At 47.7% G+C, this 21760-nt stretch overlaps 1 protein-coding gene and 1 long non-coding RNA gene across 2 annotated transcripts; both read right to left on the bottom strand.

The window, feature by feature from the left end:
- Positions 1 to 616: 616 nt before the first annotated feature.
- On the bottom strand, positions 617 to 13124 carry GPR132 (G protein-coupled receptor 132). Its single transcript, XM_075613114.1, has 2 exons — positions 13010 to 13124; positions 617 to 1942 (listed from the first exon to the last, which is right to left on the bottom strand). The coding sequence occupies exon 2, from the start codon at positions 1879 to 1881 to the stop codon at positions 868 to 870; it is 1014 nt and encodes a 337-aa protein (XP_075469229.1). The 5' UTR covers positions 1882 to 1942; positions 13010 to 13124; the 3' UTR covers positions 617 to 867.
- Positions 13125 to 19246: 6122 nt separating this feature from the next.
- On the bottom strand, positions 19247 to 21462 carry LOC142502292 (uncharacterized). The gene is made up of 2 exons (XR_012803722.1): positions 21077 to 21462; positions 19247 to 19499 (listed from the first exon to the last, which is right to left on the bottom strand). It is a non-coding gene; the product is annotated as an uncharacterized LOC142502292 (long non-coding RNA).
- Positions 21463 to 21760: the final 298 nt, after the last annotated feature.

The raw sequence follows: 21760 nt of genomic DNA, 5'->3' as shown, positions 1-21760 counted from the left end.
CAGGCATCTCCCCCTAATGCATATGGAGGGAGGTTTGAGGGGATAGATCTACACTGGAGACGCTACTAAACTGGAACTCCTCCCCCTCCTACAACGTAGCTACTAGAATATCCTCCTATGTGTTCAAATGAAGGAAAGACGCTTGGTACACTTAATGCAGATACTAAAAGACAACCTGTTAATTGGGAGACTTTGGGGATCATTTATCAAAGTAAGCTGCTGTAAAACTGGGCAATGATGGTGAAGACAGCAGCACTTGATTTAGCAAATATAAAAAAAATACCATTATCTATAGGAGGATCTCTTCGTTAATAAATCCAGTGTAATCTATGCACAGGTTTGGAGACTTTGATAAACAGTCATGTTTGACTTCAATATGTCCGACGATAAACAGAGAAAAGTAATGTGTATTCTTGGAAAATAATAAACGTTACTATATATTAAAACATAAATACTACTTAAATATATCTGAAAGTAATTGGGGCTTTTATATCAGTTTGACAAAAATTAGTCCAGGTGTATGATGCTTTTTTGTTGTGAAAAATGTCCACTTCTATTAACAAATTTGTAGTTATTTTTTCCCCTCTGATTGTAGAAAATAAATGATAAAACGCCCTTCATTGTAAACAAAATAATTCAGCGTTATTTTAATATAGTATTCTGTACTGAGGCATCAGTCGATTTTTTTTTTTTTAATAATCTGTCCCCGAGTTGCATAAAATTGCAAGATTAAAGACATCTCAAGTGCAATAGTTCTGCGTTTACGAAATAGGCGTGCTGTACTTCTTCAGTCCATACTGTTGAGATCGAGTGCTTGAGTGGATCATCTGACAGTAGTAAGGCGTCTCTTTGCAGGGTTTGGAATGGTTATTGATATTGTACACTTTGCGAAAACTCCTCTGCGATATGCTGTTCTCTTGAATTCTGAATGGGAGGATACATGCTGTTGTCACTTCTGAAGGTCACAGAGAACTGCCATCTCCATGCATGTAGACCTCTGCAGATGTCCTTCCTTACATTTTCACTGACCAACACATAAATAAATGGATCGGCCACACTGTTTGCAGTGGCTAGACAAAGGAATGCTGTGTTGGCTGTATAGATGCTTTCTTCAAAAGTGCAGTTTTCTGGATTTAAAGAAAAAGCAATGGCCCTTATAAGTAGCACAATATGATATGGAGCAAAACAAATCATAAAAATTGTTATTATTGCTATTACCAAGTACTTTACTTTGGCTTTCTCAGGACCACTGAAGCTCTCACTTGTTTCAATCCTCTTATTTATGTTGTAGTTGGTAAAAATGAGAATAAGCAAAGGAATAAGAAAGCCAACAAGGAATCTAGCATAGTTGAACTGAGCCGTAATTGGGAGCATTGGTAGCGATTCAAAACAGGTGGTTTGGTTCCGAGATACATCCCCATCACTTATTAGAAATACCGTGGAGTGAATTAGTGCAACCAGTGTACAGAGCACACACGTGATGATAATGGCAAATTTCCGCTGTCTCATACCTCTGGATTCCAAGGAATACTCTACTGCCAAAAAGCGATCCACCGATATGCAACACAGTAGGAGGATGCTTATGTATATATTGTTGAAAAAGATGTATCCAGTTATCTTGCAAGTAGTAGGGCCCCAATCCCACTTGTGGCCATTTCTCACATAGAGAATCCAGAGAGGCAGCGTTCCCAAGTACATGAGTTCACTGAGTGATAGACTGAACAGGTACACTGCCAGTACATTTCTTCTGCAGACTTGTAGTAATGTTAACCACATGGTTAAGAGGTTTGTTGGCAATCCAATGACTAAAACAATGCTGTACATTGCAACAACAGGATGCTCGCTGACATTGTACGGCGGGTTGCATTTAGAGACGTTCATGTTGCTTGGTGTTCCGTCGCATATGCGAGGGTGTCGCGAGTTCTTGTTTAATTAGCAGTTACTGTAAATCAAAAACAAAAAAGTTAGGAAATGAAAAAGTACAAAAGTAAATATTAAAGTGCTACTACTGTTTCACAATGGACTTATTTGCATGCTCTTTGATGTCTTCCTTCTCAGCAGTGGGCATTAAACATGCTGCCTTTCTTAACCAATTGGGTTTCTCATCCATATGGCTTCTTCCTACCCCTCATGCTGACCTCACCTGTATCATGTACACTGCCTCCCTATCAGAGTATCAACATTAAAAGAGGAGGGCAGTGAATGTTTGCTTGTGAATGTTGAGGAACACAGTGTGCCCAGCGGCGGATTTCAAAATGTACCGCCCCTAGGCACTTGCCTGTGTCTGCCCCTCCTTTCTGCCACCCTCCTGCTCCTTTGGAATCACAGCGACAAATGATGCCGCGGACGTCACCAACGTGTGGGGGGAAGAAGGGGGGAGGTGGGAAGGGGGGGGGGGGTGGTGGGGAAGGGGGGGGAGGTGGTGGGGAAGGGGGGGGAAAGAAGGGGTGGAGGGGGTAAGGGGGGGGAGGGGGAGAGGAGGGGAGAGGAGGGGGGAAGGGGGGGAGGTGGTGGGAAGGGGGGGGGGAGGTGGTGGGAAGGGGGGGGAGGTGGTGGGAAGGGGGGGAGGTGGTGGGGAGGGGGCAGGAGGTGGTGGGAAGGGGGGGGGAGGTGGTTGGGGAAGGGGGGGGGAGGTGGTGGGGGGGAGGAGGGGGGAATGGGGGGGGAGGTGGTGGGAGTGGTGGGAAGGGGGGAAGGTGGTGGGAAGGGGGGGAGGTGGTGGGAAGGGGGGGGAGGTGGTGGGAAGGGGGGGAGGTGGTGGGAAGGGGGGAGGTGGTGGGAAGGGGGGGGAGGTGGTGGGAAGGGGGGGGAGGTGGTGGGAAGTGTGGGAAGGGGGGGAGGTGGTGGGAAGGGGGGGAGGTGGTGGGAAGTGTGGGAAGGGGGGGGAGGTGGTGGGAAGAGGGGGGAGGTGGTGGGAAGGGGGGGAAGTGGTGGGAGGTGGTGGGAAGGGGGGGGGAGGTGGTGGGAAGGGGGGGAGGTGGTGGGAAAGGGGGGGAGGTGGTGGGAAGGGGGGGAGGTGGTGGGAAGGGGGGGGAAGTGGTGGGAAGGGGGGGAGGTGGTGGGAAGGGGGGGGAGGTGGTGGGAAGGGGGGGGAGGTGGTGGGAAGGGGGGGGGAGGTGGTGGGAAGGGGGGGGAGGTGGTGGGAAGGGGGGGGAGGTGGTGGGAAGGGGGGGGAGGTGGTGGGAAGGGGGGGGGGAGGTGGTGGGAAGGGGGGGGAGGTGGTGGGAAGGGGGGGGTGGGAAGGGGGGGGGGAGGTGGTGGGAAGGGGGGGAGGTGGTGGGAAGGGGGGGGAGGTGGTGGGAAGGGGGGGGGAGGTGGTGGGAAGGGGGGGAGGTGGTGGGAAGGGGGGAGGTGGTGGGAAGGGGGGAGGTGGTGGGAAGGGGGGGGAGGTGGTGGGAAGGGGGGGGAGGTGGTGGGAAGGTGTGAAGGTGGGGGGTGGTGTGAAGGTGGGGGGAGGTGGTGAGGAGGGGGGAGGTGGTAAGGAGGGGGGAGGTGGTGGGAGGTTGTAAGGGGGGAGTGAAGGGAAGGTGAAGGGGGGGTGAAGGTGGGGGTGGAGGGGACGTGAAGGTGGGGGTGGAGGGGAGGTGAAGGGGGGGTGGAGGGGAGGTGAAAGGGGGGGTGGAGGAGAGGTGAAGGGGGGGTGGAGGAGAGGTGAAGGGGGGTGGAGGAGAGGTGAAGGGGGGGTGGAGGGGAGGTGAAGGGGGGGTGGAGGGGAGGTGAAGGGGGGTGGAGGGGGGGTGAAGGGAGGTGGAGGTGGAAGGGAGGGGAAGTGGAGTGAGGGGTGGGTGAGGGGAGGTGAAGGTGGGTGAGGGGTGGGTGAGGGGAGGTGAAGGGGGGTGAGGGGAGGTGAAGGCCGCTCAGTCACCCGTCCGGCCGCTCACTCACCCGTCCAGCAGCTCCCTCACCCGTCCGGCAGCTCCCTCACCCGTCCGGAAGCTCCCACGTGGATCTGAGGCGGGAGGCAGCTTGTTGTGGCCGCTCCCCCGCTGTGTCCCGGGCGCTCGCTCCCCCGCTGACTGTAGCGGCGCCGGGGGGGGGTGGAGGGGAGGTGAAGGGGGGTGAGGTGAGGTGAAGGGGGGTGAGGGGAGGTGAAGGTGGGTGAGGGAAGGTGAAGGCCGCTCACTCACTCGTCCGGCCGCTCCCACGTGGATCTGAGGCGGGAGGCCCGGTCCGCGCTTCCCCTCTCCGGTAGCGGCGCACGTGAGGGGGAGAGCAGGAGGCCCGGGCCGCGCCGCGAGGGAGGAGGAGGCTGGAGTTTGCTGCTGAGCAGGAGGGCCGCGGCGCACGGTGAGGGTGATGGTGCGGCTGGGGATGTTGCGGAGCGTGGGGATTTGGGTGAGGTGGGGGGAGAGAGTGAGGGGCACCGGGAGAGGAGGGGGGGGGGGGTGTGTGTGGAAGGTGAGCTGCGGTCCAACTGACGGGGGAGAGAGAGAGAGAGAGAGAGAGAGAGAGAGAGAGAGAGAGAGAGAGAGAGAGAGAGTGTGTGTGTGTGTGTGTGTTTTTGTTTGGCCCGTCACTCTGCCTCAGGCCAATGAGAGGTGCGGGGGCGGGCAGGCCAAGGGACCAATGAGATTGCCGCTAGGGACGCAGACATACAGTGAACTCAGAAATATATAGTAGATATATATACACACACACATATATATAATCTCAAGTGCATCTAATTTGTGTTCGGACATATGAATGAAGCATTAGCATATTTAAAAATGGAACCAATCTTAACAAAGTAACATAAATGGTTATTTGAAAATGATAGCTATATACAATGACAGGATATCAAAGTAGGACTATTCATAAAAATGCAGGGAGACAGTAATAAAGCACAAGACTAAAGGCCTTTTAATAACAAAGCATTTTCACAAAGATGTAGAATGTCTAACATCTTTATGATAATAAGATTCCGTGGAGTTTTTTTCAAGGGTAATTCATCAAGCTCCGTTCCACAAAGGATTTAAAATTACATAGATGTTGCAACGGGACATTCATCCCGTCACCCCCATTAACTCTTCCCAAGGTTTGATTTCAAAGGATAACCTGCACATATTCACTAATAACTTTAACCTTATAAATACAACAAATGCACACACGCTACATAATATGTAAGGCTGCGCTTATAGTGCCGGCGACGGCAGACTGCGGTCGCTGGAAAAATCAAATTGAGATGACTTCCAGCGATCGCAACCAAGCCGTTGCTCCGTCCGGCGACATCGCAACACTGTTGCCGTCACTATAAGCGCAGCCTTAGACACAGGAGTGAAAAGGGAGCATTCTACAAATAAAATCAAGACACTGAACTACTGAATTGAAGTGGTTCAGAGTGGTTCATGGCCAAGTTCTCAGTTTGCTAAAAAGGACTTTCCCTGGTTTTCCAGATGACACCTCTTTACAGAGATTATTTCCCTTTGAGGTCTGAAACTGCTACAGAATGACAAAAAAAACCCCCACTCTCTTTCCCACCAACCACCACATTACCACTTCTTGTAAACTCTAGAATATCCAAGAAATTAAAAAGATCTCAGGGCGTCTTTTTCCTGGATCTTGCAACATAACGCATGGACTTGGGTTCTAAAAATGTAAGCATGTGTTTTTCCTTACTAAAAGTACAGAATTGAGTCTCTTCCTGTCCCAGAGAGTAGCACTGAATTTAACGGCATCCATTCAGTCGTATTTATCATCTGCGTATGTTGGCATGTTTACTAGAGATGGACACATTTTTATTGTCGGATTTGTATCCGCCTCGAATCGGCCGATTCCTTTGGTCCGCAGATTTCCGTCAATCAGTCTCAAAAAGGGCAATTCTTTTTTCCCCATATTTTTTTTTTTTTATCAACAGCAATCCAATCCGCGCATTGCGCAACCCGCTGGTGGATTTCAAGAATCCAATCCGTGGATTCAGCAATCCGACCCGCAGATTATATTCCTAAAATGCCATCAGCGGATTGCAGGAATCCGCGGATAGGATTGTTCAAATCCACAAGCGGATTGTATCCCATGGCGGTTTTGGATTCATCAGCACGGAATGAAACTGGAACAATCAGTCACCGGATTTTACACCGTGGAATGGATTTTCAATGGAAAGCTTGGGAAATTCCTCAAATTGGATTTTGACAGTTACATCGATCTAGAATTTGCACAACATGGGAGTGGGGAGATGGTTACTAGGTCACGTCCTTCATGTTAAAATCCTCTTTCTTTGCAACTCTGATAGCTATAGGAGATTTTTTCTAAGCAGTCCAACTGTAAGGACTACGGACTTGCAATTGCCCCGCACATCCTCCTGAGCACCACCGCGCACGCGCGGGGTGCCAACGGACCGCACTCCTTACCTGATGCGCGCAGCTCGCATGCGCACCAGGATGGCGTCATCGGATGCTGTGGACTTAGGCTCTGCCTCTGGATTGCGCCGCACACTACCTATGCGCGGCGCTCACACATGACACGTGCGCCACACCCCCAAGCTCCGCATCAACATTCTTTAGCTGCACAAACAGCTACACCTGCTCGTTGAGCCCTGGACCTATCACAGCCGCCGCTGAGGCCGCGCCCCCTCTCCACCCCTCATGGGGGTTGGCTGATACAGCCTATATATGCTCACCAATGTCATAGGCACATTGGCTGAGCATAGATACTTGTTACCTGTGTTTACCCTTGCTGTTCATGCCTTGTCCCTGTCCTGTTGGTTTGTTCCGGTGTTTGTGGTGAGCACAGCGTAATACCAACAACAGCATATTGCTGGATAAGGTGACATATTTTTTGTTTTATTTTATTGCTACTGTACGTGGTAATAGCACTTTGCAAACTGCAACTGCTTTGTGCACTTGTCCTACGTTTCAATATCCAGGATAGAGGTCATGTGACCAATGTACGTGATCTTGAAATGAAGAATAAAACCACAATGAGGTGGAAAATGTAGCTACAGTCATACAGACGTTTCAGAGGATGTAGATTTTTTATTTTCACATGGCACGTCAAAGAGCATCAAGCAGATGACACACAGCAGTAGTCAGTTCTTCACAGGTATAGAAAAGAGAGTTGGTGCAGTTCAGGGAAAAGTCTTCCACGTTGCAGATAAGTGAAGGTTATTCAGTTCTGTGACAACCACGTAGAAACGGATAAACCTATTCACCATGTCAACTTTTGTATAGGTAGAAGAAATTTTTTTTTACAGTGTAGGGGTGGCCAACATTTGGCCTCAAGTCGTGTACCATTTTGACGTACACTGTATGTGCGGACAAAACCATATACATGACGTCTATTTTTTTTTATGGAGTTTTGTCCATAAAAAAAGATCTATTAGTATTATGGTGTTTATAAAAGTTGTTTGTATTTGGTGATCTCTATATACTATTTTCTATAAATGTGAGAAGCATTTGATTAATTTGATAATTTTGGATGTATTTTTGTGCTAATTAAAAGTTATTAGGCAGTGATAGGGTTAATGGTTAGGGCTATAAGAAGGCAAGCTGAAGAGACCGAAGACATAACCCCCAGAAGAAGCAGGATCCGCTGCGAAGCGCGTAGGGAGACCGAGGACTGGAGGCGGCGCTAGATGCGACGTGCACGAAGTGACGTTAGACGCAGATTGTACTGCTGTTTTCTCTGCATATGTTGGCTGCTCCGTTTTTACAGTAAAGCAATATTAAGCCGTTTAATATTTTTTACATTGTGAGTTTAAATGAGCTACTTTTCATCCATTGAATATATCCCCAGGGCCGCCAACAGGGGGTACAGAGAGACTAATGTACATGACCCGGTGAGTCGAGGGGCCCAGGCACCCTGCTGGTGACTGTGTCAGATCCGCAGAGGGAACCTGCTGGAGGCCAGTGGTAGGGTGGCACCGACTGACAGGCGCCTCAGAGGGCACCCACTGACAGGCACCTATGCGGGCTCTCTCCAGCAGGCCCCTTCCAAGGCTGCAGGTAAGCAAACTCATGGAATGACCCCCCTCCCTGTTTTGCCCCCTGCCTTTTTCCTAGATCCATACCTGTTACTATCCTTTCCCAGTTACATAACTACCTCCCTCCCCGGGGACACAATTCCTCTCCCCCGCCAGGCACATAACTATCCCCCACCCTCTCAGGCTCATAATTACCAAAAAGTGATAGTTGAATGGTTGCAGAAGTTTTACTCTTTTCAACAGAGAATAAATCAGTGTGTTCTTGGCACTACTCCAATCTTTCGATATTTTTGTCATTACAGCAAGTGGCTTATTTGCAAAAGTATTTACCAGAATAAGCATCACACTCATCTTTGATTTCTAAACATCAGAGCTCATTGTAAGATGGTCATGTGCTTCTCCTGCCTGCAGCCACACGGGGGGGGGGGGGGGGGAGAAATATGTTGCACGATGATTTAAGCAATATCGCCTTACAAAAATGTATTTTACATCAATTTCAGTAGATTGGCAAACAAATGAAACTTATTATTTTGTTTTCCAACATGTGAAATTAATCTCCTTAAAAAAAACCTAGATTAACATCACTTTAACCCTGGCTGGTTTAAATGGAGCAATGAGAACTAAAAACTGCACAATTTTGATACATCCCCTTGTAACGCCTCCTCTCGCTGCTCCAAACTCCTTTGCGTATTTAATGCAAATAATCTCAACATAGTGTCGAGCACAGACTCAACGTGACACACTTAGCATCAATTTATCGTCATTTCCCATTTGATAAATATCTCTATACATTATATATCCCACATACAGCTCAACCCCCTTATAACGCTGTGTTTGGGGTCCAAAGAATCACATCGCGTTATAAGCGGATCGCGTTAGAAATAATGTACAACTGTATGCATTGTACAATAAAGTATTTAAGATACCAATAATCGTGTGGTAAAGTATTCATCAATACGAAAATTGGGAGCCGCGCTTGCATCGCGCTATAAGCGGATTCGCGTTGTAACGGGGTTGAGCTGTATCTCTAATTGACTTAAAAGAATCAAATGTAACCCTCATTCTCCAAAGAGACCAACAATACAATGTGTTACAGGTCCTCCTGGCTGTGGAGGAGTTAAGACAGAAATGGTGCAGGAATAATTATTTTGGGTGGGGGGGGGGGGGTTCTGTATATCCAAAATCAGTAACATGCATTACCATAACGCAGGGGTGCGCAAACTTTTCAGTCTGCGACCCCTTGCCTGCTCTCCCTCTCCCCCCGCCTAACCTTGTCTCCGGTGTCAAATGACGTCACGAGAGCCCGCGGCGACATTTGATGTTGCGTTGCCAGTTACAGAGGGCTCGTGCGGACCCCCGGCATTACATTTAAATGCCTAGGGGAAGAGCACAGGGCCTCTGTAACCGCTGCACCCCCCCCCCAGTTTGCGCCCACCTGCCATAATGTATAAAATGATTAAATTCAGGGCAGCTGCAGCCCCCTTGTACAAAATTTGCAAGCAGATGAGAAACAAAATGTTCTCATGCAGGGAAGACAAGACAAGTTCAAAGGCAGAGACAACAGCAGAAAGATTTAAATATTCTAATTATCATACAACTAGCTGATATACCCGGCGTTGCCCGTGATGTAATGTTCTGCCTCCCCCATCCTCCCTCTCAACTCCCTCCCCCCCCTCTTCACAGCTGTTCAGGCTTCCCCCCCCCCCGCTCTCTCCTGACTCCCTCTCCCCCCCCTCTCTCCTGACTCTCTCCCCCCCCCTCTCTCCTGACTCCCTCCCCCCCTCTCTCCTGACTGAATACCACCCCCCACCTGTCCGCTGTGTGCCGCCATCTTACCGGGGGCAGCTGCAGGAGGAAGGGGGTCCTTCCGGGGAGAGAGGGGAGTGAGCGTTGGCGGCTGTGGCAGGAGGGCCGTGCCGCGCTTCCCCTCCGTCCGGGAGCCGGTGGGGGAGAGGGAGAGAGGGAGAGAGAGAGTTGGGTGACGTCATAGAGCCGGGTGACGTCATAGAGCCACCAATCTGATTGGCCAGAGGCTGAGGACCAATCGGATTCACCGCAGCTAGTACCAACCTTTCGATTTAAATATTATTAAGATCAGAAAATGTAAAGGCAAAAATAAATGAGCTGTGAAATATACAGGGAATCACAAACAAAATAGTGTACAAATCAATGATTACAATACAAAGCAGTGTAATTACTCAGCCTCGCCTATAAATCGCACTATAAACTATATAAACTATAGAAACTATTTTGTAAACTGCAGGGGAAAAAAAATGTTTTGCATATTTTATTAACCTTCTTTTGATAAATATAAAAGTAATTGCTTAAATTAAGATTTAACTCCACACATGTATAATTAGTTACATGTTATTTTTATTGCATGGATTGGATATTTTAGAAATCTACTCATTTTGGTGTGGGTCCCACGGGCATCCCAAAAAGGTTCTCTGCATTTTTCAGGTAATTTGCAAATGAGACCAAATACAGAAGAATTTACCATGCATCTGATCTCAGGCGCGCTATTAGAGAGGGTTGGGGTTCCTTACAATGCATCTGATATCAGACGCACTATTAGAGAGGGTTGGGGTTCCTTACAATGCATCTGATCTCAGGCGCGCTATTAGAGAGGGTTGGGGTTCCTTACAATGCATCTGATCTCAGACGCGCTATTAGAGAGGGTTGGGGTTCCTTACAATGCATCTGATATCAGACGCACTATTAGAGAGGGTTGGGGTTCCTTACAATGCATCTGATCTCAGACGCGCTATTAGAGAGGGTTGGGGTTCCTTACAATGCATCTGATATCAGACGCACTATTAGAGAGGGTTGGGGTTCCTTACAATGCATCTGATCTCAGACGCGCTATTAGAGAGGGTTGGGGTTCCTTACAATGCATCTGATATCAGACGCGCTATTAGAGAGGGTTGGGGTTCCTTACAATGCATCTGATCTCAGACGCGCTATTAGAGAGGGTTGGGGTTCCTTACAATGCATCTGATCTCAGACTCGCTATTAGAGAGGGTTGGGGTTCCTAAGAATTTCACAATATAATTATTGGGTTCCTTAACCAAAAAAAGTTTGGAAACCATATGGTGTGTTGCTGATCTGCATGTACAGTATAAAGCAGTCGAGCCAGACAGTCCAGCACACGTGCACACTGTATTAGTTCACAAAGTCTCACATGCTTTTCCTGCTGCGCCCTCGTCTGGCCTGCTCCGGATTCGCGCACCCCCCCCCCCCCACACCACCTGCAGCCACGTCAGATAACGCTCCGGGGTCACGTGACCCGCGGCATAATTTGACGCCTGTGATGTCGCATGACCCCGCGGCATCGTTTGACGCCGTCATGGAGACGCGTCAACGTCTGAATTCCGGTAAGTTTTCTTGTTGCAGAGGCCTCACGAGATCCCCCGGCATTTAATTTAAATGCCTGGGGGAAGAGCACGGGGCCTCTGCAACCCCTCCCCCCCCCCCACCTCCCCCTGACAAATCTCCCGCCCCCCCGTTTGCACACCCCTGGTGTAGCATACTGAACAAATTTAACACGTGTATTGATATCTACACCTTATTTAGTAGTAGAATGTAGCGTTGTGATAAGAAAACGTACCTCTGGATAAATGCAGCATTTCCAATGCTTCTTTTTTTAGCTTTATTTTCACTAAAAAGCTGTAGCCTATTGTTCTTGCAATAACTCAAACTACCGAACAGGAAGTTTTGTAACGGTGTTCTTATTACAGTATACACACCCAGTCTTTCCACATTCAAGTATCACGTTTTCTGGTCCACACTCTACATTTCCTGGCTTTTCCTGGTCCAGAGATCCAATTTCCCTGTCCAAACTTATTTTTTTTTTAAAGGCGATGATAAGTAGATTTAACAACAGTTTTAACTTGGAGGAGGACGAGAGAGACGCCTGTGTGTGTGATTTCCTTTTCTCTCTGTGCTGCTCTGCACTTAATAAACCTGCTGCAGATGCAGTTAGTGTAGAGTCTGTGTGTGGGTGCGTGAGCAGTCAGTGTGCGAGTCTGTCTCCCCTGGGGACCGGTTAACTTAAAGAGACACCTCTGGCGACACTTTTTTTTCCCCCTGTGTTTTTTCTCTCTGTGTTTTTATGGGTTTGAAGTAAAGGGTCTACGCCACTGAACCGCATTGATTTCAGCTTCGAGGACCCCCTGCTTCCCGAGATACCTCCGGCGGCGCTGCCGGTAGGAGCCCTGGCCGGCTTCACTATATAGCGGTTTAAAAGTCCGGTGTCCTGCGGTCCAATAGGAAGACGCAACGTGATCTCATCTTCTTATTGGCCCACGTTACCCGGGAGCTTTGAACCGCGCAGAGATACCGGCAGCACCTACGGAGTTAAGTATCTCGGAGACCCCCTGCTTCAAACCTGTAAAAGTGTTACCAGGAGGGCTGCTTTAAAGTGGGGGACATGTCAAGCAGCGATGATGGCGCGTACGCACCAAGTACAAACGGCAGGATCACGTAGAGGCCGCCCCTGGTGGGCGCACGACGGAGCGCGGTGATACGACCACGCTTTCAAGAGACAAAAAAAAATGTGTCTTTTCAAGCGACGGCTGCATCACGTGAACGGTTCAGCCAATCACGGCAAACCCGCTTCGTGATGTCATAGCCACGCCTCCCCATCGCCTGAAACAGTATGTGCAGAAATTGCTTGAGCGACGGGCACACCATAATCTCAGCCTTAATGCTAGCCCCATCTCATCTTGGCGATATAGAATATAATAAATAAATCCAGGGTCATAGGCAGGACTGTGGCCATTGAGGATTTGGTGGTGGAGTACTAATTATGCGCCATGCGCACCAGAACAATACAGGACCACACAAGAGGTGACCTGGCATTGCACAAACACAGTCTGGTTATATTCTGTTTCAGGGTACAGTATCACCAGGTTATACTCAGAGGTAGTGAGGGACAGTGAGGGAGAAGTGACAAGTGGAGGGGGGGGGAGACTAGTGGGGGGAGAGGTAGGAGGATGAGGGGGGCAGGGGACAGTGAATGACAAGTGGGGGAGATAGGGAGTGACAAGTGGGGGGGGGGGGCAGTGAGGGAGACAGGGCAAGTAGAGGGCAGTAGCAATGGGTTATCCCTACCTCCTTGTGCTCCACGTGTTAAGCCCTCAGCACTGCAGTCAGGCAGTCAGCTCAGCAGAGAGATGCAGCCCACCCCGTACCTCTACACATCACAGGAGGAGAGGAGTGGCTGAGACATCCTCTCCTAGTCCCTCCCTGTCTCTGAGCACAGCCCTCTCTCTGACTTTGGCAAATAAGCACTCTACTGAACTTCTTATTAGTTATTCTAATGCAAAATAAATGAGTACTTCACTAGTAGAGGATACCTTTTTGTTTGGACTAACAAATTATATTTTAGGTTCAGGGGTGGACAAAAATATTTAAAAAAAACTTAAGGGCCAGATACAATTTTTAGGAACCAGAGGTTTCTTGAGTGTGGGAGGAAACCTTCCCCATGGACCGACACTCCCCTCCCCCTCCCCCAACACACCCTCACAGGGTTCTCCCCTGGGTGCCACTATCTCTGTATGTCAGTGTGAGTGTGTCTGAGGCCAGGTCCAGAGTAAACGCGTTCGATCCGTGGCCTGCAGGGTTGAGTGATGGGGGGCGTGTTCTGAAGGCTTGCCGGGGGGGGGCGTGACATCACGTGAGTGGTTCGCACCCATTGGCTGAACCGCGCACGTGACCCTGCCGTCGCGCAGCAAGTACAAACAATTTTGTCTCCTCAAGTTTGGGAAGTGCCGTCAATCACGTGCACGCGCGCCCTATAGACATGCGCATTGGCCTCCAGCTGTTTGTATTTGGCGCGAGCAACGTTGCTCATGCCGTAGAATTAACTATGGCTGCAGCATGACACTGACAAATACGCTGAGACAGACTCACACACAGACACTGACACACACTCCATAGGCTGCGGCCAGGGTGAAGCGAAGCGTGCGCGCTGATGCTCGGCGCGGTCTGATTGATGATGGTTGGTGCACACGTTCAAAGTGCATGTGCGTGCACCAGCACTGTGCTTGGGGAGACATCCAAAATGGATTTTTCAGCACGATTCATTGCTCACCTAAATGTTTATACTACCGCTGCAACACAAATACAGCTCTTTCAAATAAAAAAAAGAGAAAATAAAGATCCAAAATAAACAACTCCATGTCATCTTAGGCATAAACACTCTGCTGCAAAACACATTACATATCAAACTGCAGATATCACTGCAAATCAATACCAATGGGACCAGAAGCCTGGCCTGATAAATCATGCTATGGCCAGAAAAACAATCAGCATCGCACTTTGCCAGAATAAAAAGTTGAAACATTCGTTCTTCTCAAAACATGAGCTTTATTCTCACCTCTGACGGGTCTCAGCAGACAGAAAAACCACAAGCCTTAACACATTTTAAAGAGAAGAAATTACAGCTCCCGTTCTCATGCCCTGACACATGTATGACCCTGTCGCTGTACCTCCTTGCACGTACTTAGGTTTTTACATCTACCCTCCTTTATTTTACTGTTGATGTCTGTAGTTTATCCTTCTGTGTACTGCAGTTTTTTTTATATTAAATCCTATTAGTATAATAGCACTCTTGCTTGGCTGATTACTAGCTCACAAGCTCTGTGATGCCACACACTACGTGTATGTTGAGAGTGTTGTATTTGGTGTGCTTTCTCTGAGCCCTGTTGCCTGTTAGTCGGCATAAGCCCCATCGCTCCATGAAATCACCAGGTGGTTTTAGGTGAAAGTCTGTGGTTATTGGTAATGAGTGGTGTAGTACCCAATGGAGAAGAGCAGGTGCTTTTGCAGACAGCGGAGGTGTAGGCGGTTCTCTTGGGTGACCCCAAAGGTGGTTCTGTGTGGTGGTATTTTGGTAATTGTAGGCACATGTTTGTTGTAGCCAGGGTGTTAGGCACAGGTAATGGTGTTTGTTAGTCATTGGATCGGTGACCACTAACTCGGTGTGTACATTTCAATGGCGGAAGCCATCAGGTCTGGGCTGAGCCCTGAGCATTGCAGAAGAGCTGAGCTGTGCAACTCGGGCGTGTGATGTACAGGAATGCCAGTAAATAGGCAAAGCGCAGTACAGAAGGATGATACAGACGTGAGAACAGGTCGAGGTCAGGGGCAGACAGGAACAAGGTCAGGACAAGTCTGGTCAGTGACAGACTGTACACAGGAAAGGGTTAAGAACATACACCAGGTCAGGATACACAAGAGTCTCAGGGCAAAGAAAGACTGAATCAATCCAAAAGAACAATGATGATACAGCCAATGATACAAGCCAGGATGCATGCAGGTGAAAGACAGCAACGCAAAGATCTGGGCAAGAGAGCACTGAAAATTTTGGACTGGACACGAATTGAATCACAATACTGAAAGAGCAGGCAGGGCTGGGATCAAAGCAAGGCGGGGAAAAGCCAGACATGCTTCAGGTCAGAATACGTTCGAGGAAATCCAAGGTCGGGGCATGCTGCAATCAGGACCAAAGTCAGAACAGGGTTGGGGTCAAGGCATGCCACAAATGTATTTATAAAATATTTTAACAGGAAAAAAATACATTGAGAGTTATCTCTCATTTTTAAGTATGTCATGGGAACATAGTAAAGTTGCCAACATTATAATTTACAGTTACTAACATGTTTAAAATGTGAAACAGTCAAAGTCTTGAAGGAATTTAGACAGGAAGCTGATTTGAGGGACTCGGGTAAATTGTTCCAGCAGTGGGGGGATCGATACGAGAAGGAAGAGTGACCAGATTCTTTATTGAACCTTGGGACACTAAGCAGGTTTCTGGAGTGCTGTGTTCAGTAGAGATGAGAAGCCTACTCATATAGTTGGATAACTTGTCCAGAAAGTACTTGAAGATTAGACAGGAAAGATGTATGTTGTGTCATGACTCAAGGGATAGCCAACCAAGTTGAGTTAACATATCATAATGGGTGTTTAAGTTACATAGTAAGACAAAATGGCCTATTGCGTTGCAATGAATGTCAAGCTTGATGAGGTGAATTTGGGGTTCTGTACCATACACTATATCCCATAGTAGAAAACTGGCATTAGCATCTGCTATACAGTACAATGCGCTTTCTGACCAACGGGTTTAGGCAAGATTTATTTCTAAAAAGTGCACCCAGTTTGGAACCATCAGACAAAATCACATCATCATTTTTGATAATGGAAGGTACTAAAGAATATTATTGATGACAGGATTTGCTGTGTATTGATAAAAAATATCAGAGTAGTATTGTGGTTTTGCACGTCTAGTTTGTCTTTTGCATGTGTTCCGTAGGGCTCTGTAATTTTCGAGATCTTCCGTGTAGCCAGTTAGTTTGTATCCATTCCACAAGGCATCCCTAAAGTGGTGAAGCTCAATAAGATGGGATGTAACCCAGGGAAAATGGGCCCCACTGACTCTGCACAATGTAGCATGGATACCGTAGTCTTTTAGGAATTGGGACTGGAAATAGTCGAGTGGAAAATCAGGGTCTGGTATCAAATGAATAAGTCTGAATCCAGGGCAACTGGTAAAGTCAGCAAGAAATAGTTGAAGGTTAACATTACTAAATGTTCTAGTGATCAGTACTTTAGGGCTAGATTTCATTAGTTTTATTTTACGTACACAATACACTATAGCATGATCACTGAAAATGTCAGGCTATATAGCAGGGGGCTGGATTCTGTTGGGACAGGAGGAATACATCCAATCTAACAATGAGTTGTTACAGGATTGGACATTTGGTCGAGTAGGTTGAGAAATGAGTTGGGTTAAATTTAGTGATTTAAATTGTGCACAGACGTAGTTGTTTTTAGGATCAAGCCAATTGAGGTTGAAGTCACCACGAGCCAATACTCTGTCTCTATTCTGAGAAGAAATATTGCTGAGAAAGTTAGACATATGATAAAAGGATTGTAGTGGGGAAGGGAAGGGGAGGGGGCAGGGTTGACACCTTCTACAGAAGGTCAACACAGAGAAAATGTATATAAAAAAAAAATTCCCTTGCGTGATGCGGCGGCGCCTCTTGGCATCCTGCTGCAGCGAACATGGCTGCCATGACAACGGGATGCTAATTTACGTCATGGTGCTATGCGGCATCACGTTGCAATGGTAACGAGACACCACGTACTGTCATGACGTCACGTAGCGTCCCGTTGTCATGGCATTTGACGCCATGTTCACTGCAGTTGGAGGGGGAATTGCAGGAGAATACTGGAGAATAATGGAGACGCCGCCGCAGCACACCGCACCCCGCCACCACCCGCAGATTGACAGCCTAAACCCATAGCCCGGAGGTAAGTGCCCGAAACCCGGAGTCTCCGGATCAAACCCGGAATCTTTGGGTCAAAGCCGGAGAGGTGGCAATCCTGGGAGGGGGACATGAAACAGCCAGCTTTAACGCAGCAGTTCAAGCTGGTTTTTTTTAATATATATATTTTTCCATGCAATATGTGCATCAATACAATCTGCACACTGACAAGTGATTAGCTAAGTGGCCGATCGATCTGTTCTCCTGTAATCGATCGCTGAAGATTCGGCTCAGGGTTCTTTAAATCACTCTCAGTGCTGCAAAAGAGTACCCAGGGGAAGGGGATGTGACTTTGTATATGGTTGCTATAGGAACAAAAATGCTTGTTACATTAGAATACATTAAAAATGTTTTTTTTTTAATGCTACAAGTATTTTTTGATAGTACAGAACTGATTTATTAAAAATAAAACACGCATGTAGGATATTGACAAAGGGCATAGCCCGAAACGCGTCAGAGTGGTGATTGTCTGGTTTTATGGTGTGTGTCCCTATACTAATAAATTAGTTAACCCTTGATGTGCTGGTCCTGCTGTACGTCCTTGTGCTGTGCTCCACATTCCTCTCTAGAGGCTTTTTTCCTTCCTGCTCTGCAATCAAGTTGGAGGCACGCCTGCATGGATCCCCTGCTGATATATACTACTCTTCAATCAAAAAAGTGAGTGGACTTTGATATACCTACTGCTCTCTGATATTGTCACCATTTCTGGTCTGTGACTCACCTTAGTGTGGTAGGAGAACAGGGAACTTTCAGCCTATGGCGCTATGTTCCCCTAATACCCTATAAATCCCACTATAGGAAGCCATATAGGCAGTCACATACTTATGAACAGTCTTTAAGGTTGACTGGGATACATATCCTTAAGAAGCAGTTTGTCCTCACTAATAATTCAAGCAAAGAATTATGTATCCATGACATATGGGACCTGTTATACAATATACCTGTTCTTATATCTGTTGCACCTTTTTGGACGGAAGTCCTGTTTTTCTACATGTAGGATACTGTATTGCTTGAGTGGCAGCTTTAAAGAAAGATCAGGGCTTTGTCCAAGGGGCTGATTTCAAACAGGTGATATTAAGCATGTCGGTCAGTTAACTCTGTAGAGCTCAGACATACACACAAGCACTGAAGCTGACAGCAGTTGAATTAGGGCGCGCTTATAGTCCCGGCTACGGTGACGCGACTTCGCGTCAAAACAAGTTGATATAATCTGTCGCATGCGCCTATAGTTGGTGCGACAGTGACGGCGCGACACAGCGACAAAAGACGCTCGAAGTCAATGGAATGTTTGTTTTTTTGGCGACCGCCCCGTGACGGCAGCGGCACGTGAGCGGTTTAGCCAATGAGGGCGAACCGCACATGGCCACGCCCCCACCATGCCCCCCTGTCGCCGCCTCTTGTCTCCTACACTATATGCTGAAATCGCTATTACAACGGCGATGGATGGCGTCTCGCCGTAGCCGGGGCAATAAGCGCGGCCTTACTGTAGCACACAGTTAGAGCTGCGGCTTTTGAGTGCTGAAGTTCACAGTTTAGATCTCTCTGGCCGGACACAGGACAGGATTCCCTCGCGGTCAGAGGCACAAGGCATTATTCTGGCTGTTTAATTTCCCAGTGACCCACACTTCTTGGGTGCTGTTTTGTGACAATGTTCATCACACAGAGCAAAAGCGCAGTCCTCTAATCCAGGAGTGCGCAAACTTCTTAGCTGTGCCCCCCTGCCCTGGAGCCGCAGCGTTCGCGCCCCCCCCCTCTCCAATGACTCGTCGTCAAATGACGTCGCGGGTCATGTGACTTCACGTGACCCTGGCGCGTCATTTGACGCGCGTTACCATGGCGACGCCGAAGACCCGGCAGAGAGCAGGTGAGTTACAGAGGCCTCACGCCTCCCCCGGTATTTAATTTAAATGCCGTTGGGAAGAGCGTGGAGCTTCTGTAACCGCCCGCGCCCCCCCTAGAAATTCTCCCGCGCCACCCCCCCCCCCCAGTTTGCGCACCGCTGCTCTAATCGTTCAGGACATTGAAGCACATAGGCCTTTATTCAGCATGCTGTGAATCTTCTCCAGCCATACTAGAACGCCATACTGTATGACTATTCAATGTACTTTGAAGTTGCTTCCCCATGCTGGAGATTGTAGTCCCACTCATTTCAATAGGACTTAAATCTTCTCCAGCTCAGCTACAGCTTAGAAGAAACAGCTGGGAAGCATATAGAGTAAGGGCCAGAATGTGGGGTCTTTATTTTGCTTCTCCAGATGTGGGCTTTGTGTATCCTAAGAAAAACAAGAAATAATTTGTTTTAGAGGGCGAACCCCTTTGCCGCTAGAAGAGCCTTCAATGTATTGCATTTCTCACCAATCAAAGCGTTTAAAGAGAATTTTTTTGCCCTACATTAGGGGTGGCCAACCCCAGTCCTTCGACTGAATCACTGGTTGTGCCACCTGTGCTGAAGCAGGGATATTCTAAAAACCTGACCTGTTGGCGGCCCTTGAGAACTGGTGTTGGCCACGCCTGCTCTACATCAGGGGTGCGCAAAGTTTGGGCCCTGCTCCCCCCTGCCTGCTAAGCCCCAGTACTTGCGTGTCCCCCCTCCCCCCACCTGGTGTCCGGCGTCAAATGATGCCGCTTGGTCATGTAATGTAATTGCCATGGCGACGCTTCTTCTGAAGCCATCGGAGAGAAGTCAAGTGAGTTACAGAGGCCTCACGCAATCCCACAGCATTTAAATTAAATGCCTTGGGGAAGAGTGCGGGACCACTGCAACCACCGTGCCCCCCCAAAAAAATTCTCGCAACCCCCCAGTTTGCGCACCCCTGCTCTACATCACACAATTTTACAGAGACCCTTAAAACTAAATAAATTCATGTGATCTTCCGACCTGATTTTTCTGTTTTCCCCCATTTTTGTGACAAATCTGAAATAGAACAGATCAAAGTAGGGCATTTTTGTTTACATAACTTTTTTTTTTATGCTAGTAAAAACACTCAATATATACCTAGGCCTGTTCCAAGTCCAGGAAATGATTTGTTAAGATTTGGTTGATATGAAGTGTCTGTGACCATTTAAAGTGTCTCTTAGGTGTGCCTTTTCCTGTCTACAAACTACCAAACCACAGAATGTTCTTATGTTTGTTTACTCTTGTCTTCTTTTACGGGGAGAGGGGGAGAGGGGGAGAGATCATTGCTTGCACTATTTGCACATTTTATAATTTGAGATTATATTACTGTTTTATCGTCAGTGGATGCAATTGCAGACAGAGATAAATTTATTGACATTTTTAGCACAATGTTACTGTTCTGCTCACATTAAATTATAGGAAAGAGGTCATCTTGAGTAGGCATACACTGGACTTGACTAATTATTAATTATTATGTTCTAAAGTCTGGTGGCAAGACTCCCCCTTCCCTTACCCCCTCCTCCCGCTCCATCCCATCCCCCTTATTACACCCTCTTTCACGAGAAATGATAGATAAAGTTCATATCCTGGTTATCAGTCCGGAAGTGAAAAGCAGATAAACCCGGATACCTCAAACAAGAATATAATTCATGTAAGTGGGAAAACCATGATGGTCCGGATAATATATTTCCTGTTTCAGACTTGATAGCCTTCAGGAAAAAAAGGTTATATGAGTACTGTAGCAACCAGATCACAAAAAGACATAGATTATAACCAGAGATATCCAATGTGGGCTTGGTGAATAATATATATGATGCCTGATGCCTTGGATTACCAATCAATGACAAATATCCCCTGAAGGATTGAATAAAGTGAAGTGCCCCACACTTAAACCAAAACCTCATTGGGGGTGTCCTCCAAAATCAAAATCTTGAATCAGGATTTTTTACTCACAGCTTTGTTGAAAGTGCCCATTCAGGAATGTCTCTGTGGCGTGGCGACCGCTGCAGTTGAATCCAGTAGCAAAGTGTTGAAGAAAGCAGTGCACAGCCAGGAGAAAGGGTCCAGAAAAAAACGTACTTTATTAGAACATGGTTAAAAAATAGGAGGTACGCAGCTCCCCTACGCGTTTCGTACGGCAAGTACTTTATCAAGGAGTAAAGATGTCATATTCCCTGAGCACTTTTTAACTGTAAAGCCCAGCTGTATTTTAGCGCCACACATGTTGTGACATCAGGGTATGCCCTCTGACGTCACACTTCCTGCGCGTCAACCTAACTGGGCTTCAAGTTACTAAAGCAGGTGAAGCATCCTCCCCTACCAACACCGCATAGCTGACAGTCCCGGCGTCCAACACAGTAATGAGGCAGCGTGAGTGCGCTCACGCGGATGCCTGCGCATGCGCCGACACACAGCCTTAGTGGAACACCACACGACCAGCAGGGAGCGGTATATGACGGGACAAGAGAGCACACATAATACCATAATCATTAAAACAATTGGCCTGGTAATACTGCTTGTGACGGTGAATGGGTACCCAGGCCATTAATAAAGGTATTTGGCCCGGCTGGGTGCCCCTGAGCCATATTGGGGAATTGTGAGTGTCAGCTCTTCAACCCAATTGTGGCATGTATCTGC

The sequence above is a fragment of the Ascaphus truei genome, chromosome 9, assembly GCF_040206685.1.
Source record: "Ascaphus truei isolate aAscTru1 chromosome 9, aAscTru1.hap1, whole genome shotgun sequence".
Classification (NCBI taxonomy): Eukaryota; Metazoa; Chordata; class Amphibia; order Anura; family Ascaphidae; genus Ascaphus; species Ascaphus truei.
This window is presented reverse-complemented; position numbering and strand designations above follow the sequence as displayed.

Coding starts and splice junctions, on each gene's coding strand:
- GPR132 (XM_075613114.1), bottom strand. CDS start 1,881: ATGAACGTCTCTAAATGCAACCCGCCGTACAATGTCAGCGAGCATCCT.